Source organism: Bos grunniens, chromosome 17, assembly GCF_055505025.1.
Source record: "Bos grunniens cultivar Pamir isolate PY7600 chromosome 17, Bosgru_T2T1.0, whole genome shotgun sequence".
Lineage (NCBI taxonomy): Eukaryota > Metazoa > Chordata > Mammalia > Artiodactyla > Bovidae > Bos > Bos grunniens.
The window spans coordinates 58,021,487-58,037,042 of NC_141181.1; the positions used below are offsets into that span (position 1 = coordinate 58,021,487).

The 15,556-nt window shown below is 49.0% G+C and overlaps 1 protein-coding gene across 4 annotated transcripts in view; it reads left to right on the top strand.

Annotated features, from left to right (window-relative positions):
• The window catches only part of KSR2 (kinase suppressor of ras 2), a 437,805-nt gene extending 422,578 nt beyond the window's left edge, over positions 1 to 15,227 (top strand). For 2 of the 4 annotated variants that reach the window (XM_086348000.1, XM_086347998.1), the window contains exons 17-20: positions 4,187 to 4,318; positions 9,609 to 9,738; positions 10,611 to 10,744; positions 13,615 to 15,227. In XM_086348000.1, the coding sequence (XP_086204126.1) occupies positions 4,187 to 4,318; positions 9,609 to 9,738; positions 10,611 to 10,744; positions 13,615 to 13,621 (403 nt within the window). In that variant the 3' untranslated portion in view covers positions 13,622 to 15,227. Of the gene's footprint in view, positions 1 to 4,186; positions 4,319 to 9,608; positions 9,739 to 10,610; positions 10,749 to 13,614 lie in introns of those variants that run through there. The other 2 variants (XM_086348001.1, XM_086347999.1) reach the window with 1 other exon arrangement.
• Positions 15,228 to 15,556: the final 329 nt, after the last annotated feature.

Below are 15,556 nucleotides of genomic sequence, written 5' to 3' on the forward strand. Positions count from 1 at the left end.
ATTGTTTAACCAAGGGGCGAGGCTGCTATGCCTCTGGTGCAATGCTGGTGCCAGGTCAGGCTCTGAGTCCCATGGGGCCTGTCTTGGAAGTGGTGCCTTTGAATGGGCACAGAGCTTCCTTCAGTCCTGCAATGCCCTTGCCCTTGAATTTCACCTGAGGACTCTGTCCTTCCTCCAAGCATGCACATGGAAGTTGGACTCACCCAAGCACCCTTGCTCAGTTTTCATATGAATTCCTTCATTTCAGTGCAGCTGGAGTGTAGTTGAGAGCAAGAGATTTGAAGTCAGACCCACCCAGGGCCTAGTGTGGCTTGGCCACTCATTAACTGTGCCTTCACATTCCTGCAAGGAAGATGATGGGTATGATGGTGCCTACCTTCGGGTCTTTATGAGGGTAGAATAAGATAGCACACAGCGAGCGTCCAGCACAGCGCCTGGAGCACATCAAGCAGTATAAACAATAGCCACTGTGGAGCTGTTCTAATTAGTATGAATTTGCATACACCTCCCCAGTATCACCCAGGAGGATCATTAACTACCGTTAAGTAATTAAAGCTCAGCCACCACTCACCCTGGAGCAGGCTGCCTTGAGCTGACCAGTGAAGAAACAGCCGGGATCCTGAATAAACAACCCTTAATTCCGAAGGTCTGCCCTTTGTAACTTTTAATTTGGAGAGTTGTGCTCGCGCGTGCACACACACACACACACTGTAAACCCAGTGTGTTTCCTCTAATCACGCCTCTATAACAAATGGTGTGCCTCTCCAGAAAGACAGCTTTGCACCCCCTCCAGGCTTCTCTATTTGTACTCCTGTTTCAGCTGATTTGGGGAATCTCTGATCTCTTTGAGGTATGCCCCAGGAGCCCCAATACTCCTCCCGGCACAGTGAATTTTCTTCATGCTCTATAATACTTTGAATCTCGGTCAGACCATCTGAAATTTGGCAAAACCTAATCTTGTTGTTCTTTGCGATGCAGTTAACAATGAGAAGCTTAAGGGTTTGTTTGTTCTCAGATATTACTTCACCCAAAGAGATTCATCTTCCAAAATGATCTATAGTCCCTAAGATAAGAAAATAAGGAGACAGGAGATTAATAGATAGATGGAGAGGGTCATCAAGGCAGAACGCAAGAAGCCAGGTGCTCACTGAGGTTGCAGTTTCCTGGTTGGGGAATAGCTGCTTCCATCACCCCAAGGTCAAGGGCAGAGAAAGCAGTTGGTGATGTCATTATGAACCTAAGTACTGTGTGTCAAGACATGAAGAGGCTCAGCAGGTGTCTCTTTAAACCTAGTTCAAGGCTCTTAAAAAAAAATCGGATTCTTCCCTCCTGGTGGCAGGTCCACACTCATCCTCCTGGCCAGTGGCTTTTCCCCCAAGTTGGGGAAAGCAGGGCAGGGCCTCTGCTTCTTTTCCCATTAGATTCATGGTTTTCCAAAGCCATAGACTGAAGAAAAAGCACAGGGAAATGGAATGACCTTCAGCTTATTCATGGAGGCCCCATGTTAACCAGGAAGAGAAGTCAAATCAAGGGCAAGATGGCTTCTGGCCTTGTCCCCCAGATAGCACCCTGCCCCAACCGTGCCCCAGTCTGGTTGTCAATGCAAACCCAGTTAGTATCACAGGAGGCCAGGGAACCCTCAGTAACACCTCCCCACCAGAGACCCACATCACCTGGCTACCCAGAAGGAGCCATCAGTGACTTCCTGTGCTTTTTTTTTGTTGCTGGGGAAATAGGACTCAATTCAGAACTCTGCTCCCAAATGGTGCCATTTGGGAATTCTTGTAGGATTGTGGTTAGGAGTCTAGTCGCTGGAGTTTTAAAGACTAGCAATCAAACAGATCTTAGTTCTTTCACTTTTTATCTCCGTGGCTTTGCGAGGGTCACTTAAGCTTTTGGAGCTTCCCAGGTGGTTCAGTGGTAAAGAATCTGCCTGCCAGTACCAGAGACACGGCTTTGATCCCTGGGTGGGGAAGATCCCCTGGAGAAGGAAATGGCAACCCACTCCAGTATTCTTGTCTGGGGAATCCCATGGACAAACTTGCCTGGAGGGCTGCAGTCTATGGGGTCGCCAAGAGTCGGATACAATTTAGCAGCTGAGCACACGCACACACTTAAACATTTTTGAGGCGATTTCCTCACCCACAGAACAGCAGTGATCCCCAGTTGATTGTGGGCGCCTGAGAATTAAATGGGCTGGAACTCCTGGTATACAGTAGGCACTCAGCAGGAGCTACTTGCCTTCCTGCCCTTCCCTCAGTTAGACCTTGGGGCATCCACAGGACTCCGTGCCCAGAAAGGGGAGATCAGCCGGGCCTGGGGCAAGGGTGAGTCACAGTAACAGTGAGCACATTCTGGACATCCAAACAGACGCCAGGGCTTCCCTGAGCCCATCCCCAGCACTGCCTTGTCTACAGCTGTTCTGCCGTCATCCAGAAAAGGTGTCATTTAAGATGCCAGTGCTATCGTGCCAACCACCTATAGTGATACTCATAATGAAGACAATTTGGGTTGGTCACTGATAGGCCCATCACCAGGGGAACAGGACACCCCAGGGTGTCTGTGCCAGGCCTGGGTCCCAGCCCCCTGCCAGGCATGTGCCTACATCCACCCCAGGATGATGGTTATCAAGTGACCCAGCCTTACAGTTCCAAAGCTCCACTGCCCCAGCAAGTCAGGAGGAGGCAGAAGGGGCTGTTGAGTAAGATGGGAACTGGCAGGTTTGTCCTTCTGGCAGCAGCATCCCACCCCACACAGCCTGGGCATGCCAGGAGAAGGGCGGCTGGCCCAGGACACGACCCCTCTCTTGGATGACATTCTTACTTTGGACTCTAACCTCCATTCCGTTTCTGTGTCCTCAAGGCGCAAAAACATCCACAGGGAATAATGATGTCCAGGAATCGTGTAGCCCTGGCAGCTGACCCAACCCTTCTCCTTTTCATTCTTGCGCCAGTCATCTGGAGTCCAAGTTCATGTGTTCATTTCACAGATGGGAAAGTGGAGACTCAGGTCTGTTCAAGGACACACAGCTAGTAAGCAACAGATGGGTCCTTAAACCCCCGCAGGTGTCCCCGATTCTAGAAGCAAGAACTCATTGGACCCTGCAAACTCATGGTTGGTTTGTTTTTTTAATGAATGGATTTGAGTCCTATTTTCTAGCAGAGAATGTGTTCTATCAGGTCAACCTATACACATGTTCCCAACTGAGGTCCAAGGAGAGGCTGCCATGCAGTCTTGCTTTGGCTCTCACTTGGAGATGACCAGGGCATGGACACAGGAGTAGGTGGTGCAGTGCAGGGCAAGAAGCTCCAACTCTTGGGCCAGTTGGATGGGTTTTGCAACTCTGCCTCCCTGGTAGAAGGGCAGCCTCAGAGCAAGTCACTTAATACTTCTGAGCCCCATTTTCTCTTGTGCAAAATAAACTAGACTAGGATGAGTGAGTTGTTTTTAGGATTTAAGATTAATGTATATGAGACACATGCATGCAAGTGTATATATTGTATATCTCCTCCAGGAGTATTAGTCAGTTCAGTCTCTCAGTCATGTCCAACTCTTTGTGACCCCATGGACTGCAGCACGCCAGGCTTCCCTGTCAATCACCAACTCCTGGAGCTTGCTCAAATTCATGTCCATTGAGTCGGTGATGCTATCCAACCATCTCATCCTGTCGCCCCCTTCTCCTCCTGCCTTCAGTCTTTCCAAGCATCACAGTCTTTTCTAGTGAGTCAGGTCTTCGCATCAGGTGGCCAAAGTATTGGAGCTTCAGCTTCAGCATCAGTCCTTTCAATGAATATTCTGGACTGATTTTCTTTAGGATTGACTGGTTTGCTCTCAGTATTCACTACTAATCCAGTGTTTACTGAGGCTCCATATAGAACATAAGTGCCATGAATAACGAGGACCAGCTCTATTTGTTCGATGAGGATGGAGGAGGGGGCGCCTCAGTGTCGAAGGAACAGGATGACCGTTTGGGTGTTGAACGTCTCTCTCCAGACCATCCTGTCTTGTACTTCCCACTGGGTTTTGGCCTCAAGTACAAGGTCAGGCAGTGCCTTATGGGGAGCATAGAGCAGGGGAGAAACAGAAGGAAGCCAGCAGAGATGGTCCAGGGACTTGCAGTCAGAGATGGAAGACCAGTCCTCTCTGGGCTGTGAAACAGGGCTCACCCTGTGCTTCACTTCTTCAGGCGTGATGACAAGCTGCGTATCCAGAACGGCTGGCTGTGCCACTTGGCTCCAGAGATCATCCGCCAGCTGTCTCCCGACACAGAGGAGGACAAGCTCCCCTTCTCCAAACACTCAGACGTCTTTGCACTCGGGTAGGTGGCCCAACCCAGGCTCTTCAGAGGCCCGGCCTGGGCAGAGGGGCACTTCCCTTTTGGAAGGAGCAAGGCTTCTGTCTGAAGATTTCTGGGTGAAATTATGGAGGGAGGGGTCTGAGTGGGCTGTAGTAGAGAGACTATAGCAAACCTCCATGCCTGGTTTCTAACTGATGATGCAAACATGGCAAATTGCCTGACTCACTCATTCATTCATTCATGCAATAGCTTTGTATTGGGTGCTTAGTATTAATGAACTTTCAAAAACTTAGTGGCTTAAAAAGACATTTATGATCTCAAGTTTCTATAGCCAGGAGTTTGGGAGCGGTTCTGAGCTGGCTTAGCATCTCACATGAGGTCACAGTCAAGTTGTTGACCAGGGCTGCAGTCTCATCTGATGGTTTGACAGCTGAGGATCTGTTACGAAGGTGACCACTCACATGGCTGTTGGCAGGAGGCCTCAGGTCCTCACCACACAGGCCTTTCCACAGGCTCGGTGGCAAGAAGCTGCACTGCCTTTATGACCTGGTCATAGAAATTATATATAGTCACTTCTACCATACTCTGTTAGAACCAAGTCAGTAAATCAAAGTGAAGAGAATTAAGCTCTACTTTTTTTTATAAAAAGGAGTATCAATTTGTAGATGTTTTAAAACCACCATAGGTTCCCTATTCTCTCTTGTCTAATGGAAGACAGACAAGGAAACAGTTGTTTTTACAAAATTCCACGATAAATGCTATGCTGAGGATAAGCACAGGACTGTGGGAAGAAAGGAGGAACTAAATCCCGTCTGGGAGATCAGAGAGGGCTTCCTGGAGGAGGGGACTCCTGAGCCTGTGTTAAAGATTGAGTACAAGTGGTCCAGGTGAGGGCAAGGTCACGTGTTCCAGTGAAAAGGAACACGGGTGACGAGGAACAAATTGCCCACCATGGAGGAACACACTGGAGAGCAGGGCGGGGGTGGAAAGAGAGCCGATGGATGAAGAATCAGGGGAGAAAATGAGACTAAGGTGGTGAGATGAAAGCCTAGAGCGGAAAGAAGGCACGCTGCAGGGACTTAGAGGCTGAGTTAAGCAGTTTCCATCTTCAGTGCACGAGGGAGCCACTGATGGTCGTTAAACAGGAGAATGACATAATCACATGTTGAGTTTTAGAACAATCTCTACTGTGTCAAAAAAACAGAAAGGAGGAGGACAAATGGGGCCAGGTGACCAGTGCAGGGGGAGACCCTGAAATTCTGCACCGAATCAGTGCCAGGGGAATGAAAGCTGGGATTGGACATAAGAAGCAGGATTTGGGGAGTGGAAGTGATAGGGCTTGACTGTTGGTTTAAATGTGGGTGGTGCCAATATCTTCCTGAAACAGCTGGGTGGAGAGTAGTGTCCTTTGCCAAAGTAGAGACCCTGCCTGGGGGGTGGGGGTTGGGGGTGGGGTGTACCAGGAAGGCAAAGAGAGCAGATCTGGACACAGTGAGTTTGAGCCACCTTAGAGTCAGCCCATAGAAGCGACCAGAAAGCAGCTGAATCTACATATTAAGTCTGGAGATGAAGAGCGTAGGACACATCAGCAAAGACAGAGTAACTGCAGCCATGGGAGAAAATGAGTTGTCTTTGAAAGTACAGAGGAGGGAGAGAGGCTCCAGGGCACTGTCCTAAGATGCAGATCCTGGCATTCTGAAAAGATCCACCAGGAGCCTCATCTTACCTTGACCGTGGGGGGCGGTTGCAAGGACTGGCAGAGATGACGCGGGGGAAGCTGTTTGGGAAAGCTGGAGGCTCACAGATGTGTGAAGTTAGATTTTAGCACCACCAGGAGCTGGTACAGAGACCGTCTTCCTCGGAGAAGTACCCCCACTGCGTCCTCTCCATAAATCGGGGTGGGGGCGGCATTGGCTGGCACATCAGGAGCCTCGCCATCTGTCACTTGGACCCTTTTAGAGGCTGTCACTTGTTCCAGCTAGTTTATGCCCAGATCTTTATCTAGTTAAATATTGTTATCTGAAACCAAATTGCAGTAATTAAGTTGGTATATTTTAGTATCAATTTAGCAAAAGAAAAAAAAAAGAATGTAATTAACAAAATGTACCAAAGTAAGTAATTGGTTTTCCACTGGAGTTTTAATCTTGAGCAATTTTTTTTCCCCCTTAAAGCAAGTTTCTCTTGAAAGTTAGGTTTGAAAGGAAGTTTTAATGAGACCTTTATTCCTGACACTGCTGAATTCCAAGGGACCTGGTGCTCTTGGTTTCCTGCCAATTAGGTGCATCTTGTTGCTTGGGAACCTCATGCTGGGGCATGACTTGGAACAAAAACGGATTTTTAAAAGTGTGTTGAGCACCGTGTTAAGCTTGTCATGGGCACTGTCTCAGGGCACCTTCAGAAGTACAGCTTTGAAGCAGGTACCATCGTTCCCAATTGACAGATGAGGAAACTGAGGTTCCAAGTGGCTCAGTGACTTGCCTTACAGTAATTAACCATGGAGCTGGGAATCAAACTGGGGTCATCCTGACTCCACACTTGGAGCTTTTAACCACAGAGCCCCCAATGGGCTTGAAAGTCATTTCACCACTCAAAGCCCTACTTCCCTCAGCCACAAATCAAAGTCAATAAAGCCAGTGTGATATTCTAAGGACTGAATGAGAAAACATCTGTAAGGCACCCAGCACAGGGCCAGGCTTCCCATAGTCTCCCTTCCCCAATTCGCATGAGCAATGCCTACACTCCGTGCCTCTGTCACCAGGCCCCAACCATCAACTATAGGGTCGCCCTCCCAAATAGTGCACTGCCCCCGTTACAAAGGTCTCACAAATAGGACCGTGTGTAGGTTTCCCAGTACAGCAGGATGGCCAGTGCTGTGATTCTGTGGCCAGATGGTCTCGACTCTGGCTATGACCTCTCAAACGCTGTGTGACCCTGGGTAAGATACATAACCCTCCTGAGCCTCAGTTTCCCCAGCTGTGAAATGGGGCTGATAATAGCACTTCTTATTTTCAAGTGTAGGTTTTTACCCTTTTTCCAGTATGATGAGGCCAGTAGATCAGGAAACAACTTAGCATTGGATAGTTTGTTATTCACAGCTCCCAAAAGGAGGGGGCACATTGTCCCATGCAGGGGCTCATGGGGAGGCACCAGGGTCAGTCAAGAGCCAGAAGGAGCAGGAAGAGAATATAGGCAAGAGCCATTATTGCGGTTTCCCCAGGAAGGAATGGATGAGGCAGGGTAAGCAGATTTAAGATTGGCTGCTTTGACTAACTTCAGTGGGCACAGAGTCTGAGAGCTGTCTTAAGTAGGACAGGGGGGTACCAGACCTGAACGTGAGAGCTTGATAGAGAAGATGGGGGACAGAGCTTTGGATTGGTTAGTTTGCATATGAAAATCACCACTTACAGATCAGCCCTTTACTGTCTCTAGAAATTGGCTGGCCCTGAGAGGGGCAAACCCTCCAGGGTCAGCTAGACCCCAGATATCAAAGCATCAGAATAAAAAGGCTTGCTTAATACAGCCCCTCCGTAATCATAATAAATACAAAGGGCTTAGATTAGTGTCCAGCACAGAGTGAAAACTCAGTAAGTGTTATTGTTTATGATGACGATGACTAGACCCATCCAGCACCTTAACTTGAGAACTTCCTGGCATCTGACTCAACAGCCCAACACCTGGGCATCACCACCCCTGCCTGACCCAGATGGATGAGGTTAGCAGGGGAGGGAGTATGCTGAGAGGCAGGCCCCTGGAAATAGCTGGTTTGATACATCTTCTATTGGCTCAGTTAGTAAAGAATCTGCCTGCAATGCTGAAGACCCTGGTTCAATTCCTGGGTCAGGAAGATGCCCTGGAGAAGGAAAAGGCTACCCACTCCAGTATTCTGGTCTGGGGAATTCCATGGACTGTATAGCCCATAGGGTTGCAAAGAGTCAGACACGACTTTCACTTTTCATCATTAAAAAGGATGACCAAGTGCTCCGTATTCTTTAAAGCAAATGTACATAAATTACCTTAGGTTAGAGGAAAGATCATTTCCTAGCGTTGTTACAGATATTTCCTGAGTTGGGGAATCTTCTCAGTGAGTTGAGACCTGTCCCCACGGTCCAACTCAGTGATAGCCCAGCATCCTCTGACACCCCTACGGCATCCGCCATGGTCCTCAGTGCCGCCCACACCTCTCCCAGCATCCCTTCAGCATCAGCCCATCTCCCCATCCAGCCCATATGTGCTGCTCACAAGCAGTGGTTTCTTCAGTCATTACCATATCATGATGTATGAAACAGAGATGATAACATAGTTGATCCCTCTAGAATAATCCCAGCCTTCAGTTGTTCTGATATTCAGCCTCCCAGATAAACATTCTTCCACTGCAGTTTTATCATCATTCTCATTTGGCAGGTAAGGAAACCTGGATTCAGAAGGGAAGCAACCCACCCAGTGACATACTCCTAGCGTAGCGTAGAACAGAATCAGGACTTGAACCCTTCAAGGCAGTCTGACCTTCAGATCTTTATTTTTGTTTTCCATTATTTCACAGGAAGGGTTCCTTCTTAGAAAACACAAATATAATAGAAAAAATATGTCCTTTCTATCACTAAGAAAAGAAAGTTTGCTAATATTTTGCTTTGTTGTTATTAATTCTCTTTATATCCATATACATATGGGTATACATATATCAATCGTGTATTATTATACATTATATATATAGCAATATGTATATAATGGTTTTTTAAAGTGTAACATATCTAATATACAGTTGTGTCCTGCTTTTTTTCACTTAAATTAATATATTTAGCATTTTTATGTCAGCAAAATTTCTTTGAAATTTCTAATAATAATAATAAAGTATTCCATTTCATTTTAATGATTTACCATCATCCCTATAACCAATTCTTGTTGAGCAGTTTTGTTATTGCTACTTTTTTTCAGTGTATATAATGGTGTACAGAAGATCCTTATAAATGAATTTTTGTTTATATCCCTCATTTTATCCTTAGAATAGTTTTCTAAAATTACAAACATGGGGCCAGAGATCCTAGCCACATTATATTAAACTGTTCAGTTTCTAGCTTTTGATTCATTTTAATTCAGGCACCAGAGAAGATATCCTGGGATAAGCATGACTTCTAAGACATCATGAAAGCTTAAAGTACGTCTTAGGTAGCAAAACAGCTGTCCTGTGTGACAGAAACTCAGGGGCCAGTGTGATTAGCCAGCAGGCTGACTGGGTGGGTGTGTGTTAATGAGGGGACACAGAGTTGCAGGTGACATATCACCCCAGCATCCCCTTAACAATGTCTGCCCACAGGACTATCTGGTATGAACTCCATGCCAGGGAGTGGCCTTTCAAGACCCAACCAGCAGAGGCAATAATCTGGCAAATGGGCACAGGCATGAAACCCAACCTCAGCCAGATCGGCATGGGAAAAGAAATCTCGGTAAGTCCCAGGATGGTGCCAGGTCCGGGAGACGAAGGGAGAAGCAGACACAGTTCTAGGCACTCCTTTCCCCATACATTAAGGTTGCAAATGCTTCCCGGGAGGGCGATGAAAACGCCTGCCCAGCCGTGTCAGGTAATGATTTGGAGCTTCAAAGGCAAAGCCTTCAAACTATGCCTGCAATTCAGGTTCCTACCATCAGGGTGCAGTACACTTGGGCATCATCCTACTCAGAACAAGATACACAAAAACACAGAAGCCCGAGTATAAATTAATAATCAACCTCCGAAACACATCAGGAAGAATCCTCTGTTGATCAGAAAATAGATGAATCAGGGAACGTGTAATTATCTGTATGTTTTTAGAACATAAAAAACGTGTATGTTTTTTAAGGATTACCTGTCTCTAGATTTCCTTTCTCAGGTGAGGTGATCACTGGTAGAGTAATTTTCCCCTCTGAGACTTTCAGAGGCACTTATAGTATTAGATGTGGATAGAAGCCTCAGGATCTTCCTCCTCCCTTTTGAGAAAACTGTCAAGAGACTCCTTGGGGAGCACTATTAATTTCAGTGTATCCCATATCTTCTATAATAGGATTTACCTAGTTTGCTATATAGGCTCAAAAAGTGGATAAGTAAAATGATGGATGATACATGGATAAATAACGCATGGCTGGATGATAGATGAAGTGTAAATACGCGAATTGAGATGGATAAATGGGTAAATGCACAGTAGGTGAATGCGTGATGGATGGATGGATGGACGATAGTGGAATCTGAAAGTGGAACAAATGGGTAGACAGATCCAATGAGATGCCAAGGAGTAATCAGCAGTTACTATTTACATTAAATCACCACGTTGGTTCCTTTTAGGACATTCTTCTCTTCTGCTGGGCCTTTGAACAAGAAGAGAGACCTACCTTCACCAAGCTCATGGACATGCTGGAGAAACTGCCAAAGCGAAACCGCCGCCTGTCTCACCCTGGACATTTCTGGAAGTCTGCAGAGTAAGTGTTCCTTCCGCCTTAGCATCTCTTCCCACTGCCCTCTCTCCTGTGGCTTTTGTCACCTTTTTGCTCCCACTCCAAACTCCTCTGCCAACTATCTCCTTTCCGTGTACCCACCTCCCTCCCCTACACAACACCCTTCCCCACTGCGTTTCTGTTCAGGGGAGTCTCCTCTGGAATCTGTGTCCTAGAGGTGTCCACACAGGGCACAGATCCCAGTGACTACCATGGCTATCTCATTGCCCATCTCTTCCTGATGAAGGTTGACACCCCAGTGAGTCTGAGCATCACATGGTGACGTGGTACCCTGAACCCACCAAGTCCTACATGTCAGCTATTCATCAAAGTACAAAAGTCCTGGGGAGTACCTATTTCATGGATGATAAACGTGTATGAGTTGTCTCTGCCCTGTTCCTGTACTGATGGCAGGCATGACTAATCTCTCACCGTACATTTGCCACCACTCAGTGATACTCATCAGCAGTTACTTAGAATCAGCCAATCAGCATTGGTGCCCTTCCTGGCCATTCCAGATTTGGTCTAACTCCTTTTACACATGGATATACTGTGGCCCACAGCGACATTCAGCAGCTCACCTACATCTGCATGGGGTGTTGGTGATAGAACTGGGGACACAGGTCAGGCTCCAGTTCTATAATTTAGAATTTGCTCTCCCCACAACCTCAGCCCCTACAGATTCCTCACTCACACTCATCTGGCTTTGAGATGGCTACTCCAGTGGTGTGGTCCTTCCAAAAGCTACCTGGGTCAGCAGTGGATTGGGGGAGCCCTTGGCTAAAGTAGGCCCAGGATCTGGGTCCTGTCTAGAGCTTTGTAATCTGCAGAAGGGACCAACCAAGAGCTCTCAGCTGTAGCCAACATGTTCCAAGGAGGTCAGCAGCTAACTCAAAACTTGCCCCTGGTACCTTGGGTGGGCCCTTCCACGGCTCAGATGCCAGAGGAACTGGCATTTCTAGAATCCTCACACATGGCAAGTTGAAGGCAAAACTGGGGCAAGCCTGTGTTCCAGAGCAATGCATCTCAAAATTTAATACGCATTCATATTACCCAAGGGCTTTGTTAAAATGGCAAATTTTCATTCTGTTAGGTCTGGGGTGGGGCCCAAGATCTTGCATTTCCAACAAACTCCAAGGTGATGCTGATGCTGCTGGTCCATGGACCACACCCCACTTCCGACCTGTGTTGTCCAATAACAGCCACACACCGTATGGGGCTATTGATCAGTTGAAACGGGGTGAATCTAGATTGAAATGTGCTCTGAGTGTAAAATCTACACAAAATTTCAGAATTAGGAGAAGAAAAAAAAAAAACAACAGTTAATCCCTTCCCTCCCTAACCCCTAATCTCTCATCTGTGTTCTGTCTCTATGAATGTACCTGTTCTAGATACTCCGTTTAGCCAGTGCATACAACATTTGCCCTTTTGTGTTTGGCTTCTTTCACTCTGCATGTTTTCATGTTTTATCCACATTTGGCACAGCGGTCCCCACCCTTTTGGCACCAGGGACTGGCTTCGTGGGACAGTGTTTTCCACAGACCATGGAGGATGGAGGATGGTTTGGGGATGATTCTCATAAGATCCCTCACATGCCCAGTTCACAGCAGTGTCCGTGCTCCTATGAGAATCTAATGCTGCCGCTGATCTGATAGGAGGTGGAGCTCAGGCGGTAATGCAAGCAAGAGGGAGCAGCTATAAATACAGAGGAGCTTCACTTGCTCACCTGCCACTCACCTCCTGCTGTGTGGCATGGTTCCTAACAGGCCATGGACCAATGCCAGTCTGTGACCCAGGGGTTGGGGACCTCTGTTGTAGCATATATTAGACCGTCATTCTTTTTCATGGCTGAGTGATATTCCACTGTGAATATATACCACAGTTTTTTTCCGTTAATCTGTTGCTGGACACTTGGTTCGTATGTGCTTTGGGGCTATTGTGAATGGCATCACTGTGAACTTTGGTGTATGAGCATTTGTTCAAGTCCCTGCTTCCAGTTCTTTTTTCATCACCTCGACCACCAGCACCATCTGCATCTTCTGGGGATCATTTATTAAGCACATATGTGTGAAAGGTGCTGTGTCAAGCATTCTATCCGCGTCATCTCACTGAATCCTCAGAACCCCCACCCCTTCACCAAGAGGTAATCTGGTAACCCCAGAGGAGTGCCCGAGAGGTTAAGTGCCTATCCCAGGTCACACGGCAAGTAAGGAGCAGAGCAAGTATTGGAACCCAGCTTGGTCTGGACCTTGATCCCTCCACTTCACTGCTTTCTAGGCAAAGACTACCTGTGTACTTTCTGGGTCTCTTTCTAAAACCATCCAGGGAGAGTGGGCATAAATTCTGCCCCCAACAGCCCAGATCTTGGCTCAGCAGCAGTCAGCAGAGCCTCCACTCAGAGCTGGGGTCTGTGATGTGGCTCTGGTCTCCCCTCCTCCTCCTGCAACTCCATCCCCGACCGAGCATTCTCAGCAGCTCCACATGGCCTCAACCCAGCCACACCTGGGTGACCATCCCTAGTCCAGAGGCCACTTGCTCCAGTGAGGAGAGCCTGCTACTTGCTGGCTGTGCACCCTTGGGCAAAACACCTAACATCTCTGAGCCTCAGTTTTCGCATCTGTAAAAGGGGTGCAATGTGCCTTTCTTGCGGACCATCCTCAGGTTTAAGTGAGATCAGGTATGTGCGGCACTCAGCCCTGAGCCCAGTGCCCAGTAGGACCACCGCTTTTTCTTGCAGAGCATGGGAACCACTCATCTCAGACCACCTGCCCTCTGACAGGGTGCTGATTCACAAAAGATGCTGTTGTCATACTCACGTGACCTCTTCCCACTCTCTCGTTCTCTCCGCGCTCCAGGCTGTGACCGCTGAGCCAAGGGGACAGCGCTCAGCTCCCTCAGCTCCCAAGCCACCTCTCCTCCCCCGCTCTGCCCTCTGCCAGTTCAGGAGGCCAGAGGCTCACCATCAGAGGGTACCGACCCCGGCCGGCCTGGGAGTGCTGCACGACTGAGCCCGGCGGCTTCCCTGCACCCAGACTCGCGCCTTCGCCCAGGCAAGGGCAGGGACCCCCTGCCAGGACTTCACGGGACCGGCTAGGGGGACACGGAGTTGATCAGTGAGCCCCGGGGGACGGTGTAGACAAGAGAATGACGGGCTGGATACAGAGCCGCTGGGCCATGGAGACGAGGGCAGGGGGCCCATGCGGGCAGGCTCGCAGGGCCGGTCTGTGTGTGCGTGTGTGTCTATGTGCACGATGCCATCTGCTCTCAGCTCCTCTTGACAACAGGAGTCAGGCTGCCCGGGTCCAGAGTAGGGCACCCCACCCCCAGCTGTTTCCGTATCTTCATGGGGGTTCGGCTGCGCTCTCTGCAAAGATGGTGAGGGGGCTGCAAAGCTGAGCACCTGCTTAGTGGAGGCTACAGGGCTGAGATCTGGGTGGGGGACTCAGCTGTTCCTTTGCAAACGTCTGTTCTCAGAGGCTCCACACAAGCCCGTCAGGGTTTGGGTACTTTTGCATCTCGTTCCGAAGTGCATGTCTTCTGCCCTCTGGGTCTCTCTTGGGTATGCTGCCCACTTTCTGCCGCCTTCTCCTGTTCTGTAACAGCCTCATCCCTTTTTTCCTCGCTGCCCCCCACCACCACCGTTTGGAAAGCACAGTGGCTCCCTGGCCAGGATGACTTCAGGGGGCCTCCTTCCAGCTCACCTTTATCCATGACACCCTCTGAAGTCTGAGCCTTGGGAAACGGGGCTCTGGGAGGGATAAGTTCTAGGACATTCTTTTTCCCTCCCTCTGCTCTGGCACTCACACCAGCTAAGTTTGTCCACCACGATGACAGATACGGGTCGCTAGGTTGTGTGTGTGTGTGTGTGACAGGTTGTATGGCACGTGCATGGCATCCTATTTGCCAGTGATCCCTCCCCCACCCCCACCGCTTTGCCCTTAAGAAGTCCTTGGGGAAAAAAAAAAAAAAAAAGAAGTCCTTGGGGAGGCGAGGAGGGCGGCTGTTCTTCAGGGCTTTGTGTCCTGGGCTCCAGCCGGTGCCGAGCCCCAGAGTGGCTTCCCCATCTGATGTCTCTGCACACTCGGTTCCCCCACCTCCCATCTCTCGCCCCCTCCCCACCTGGACCAGCTGCTTTTTCTGACCACACTGGGGTACAGTGTTCTACGTGGAGGTCGCTGGGAGCAAGTTAGGTGCAGAGCGATAAGGAGAGCCTCTATCTTATGTTCCTTACCTTACAAGGGAATGTCTTTCGTTCCCCAAACCCTGCACTGCACTCACCTGACCTGGCATCAGGGGGAACTCTGTTCCCCAGTAGGATACTAGCAGGACAGTTGGGCATTAGGCAGGAGGCCCGGGGTCAGCCCACAGTCCTGCCGAACTTCCTGGGCACTGCCCAGGCTTGGTTTATTCTGATCGCCACCTCATCCAGACATCTCCCTCCCAGAGAGGGGACCTCAGACATCAAAAACCCAACCTAGGCTCAGACTCAACATCCAACCGGAGAAACAGGAATCTTTCCCACTCTGGGTGGCCCCCAGACAGGTTCATGCTGTGGGGGCCAAGCCTGCTTCCAAACTGGGGAAAATGATGAGACCAGTCATGCTTCCCAAGACCCAGGCCGAAGGGGAGCCCTGTGCCTCCCCAAAGGCCTTCCTGATCACCTTCCCAGCCGCCTGGGACCAGAGACTCCAGGCCCTCACATGGGCCGTTCCTGAATGTTCCTTTTCTGGGGGCATCTGTCACTGTGGCCCTCAGGCCATCTTTTATGTGTCCTAGAGCCATTTATACATGTTTGCA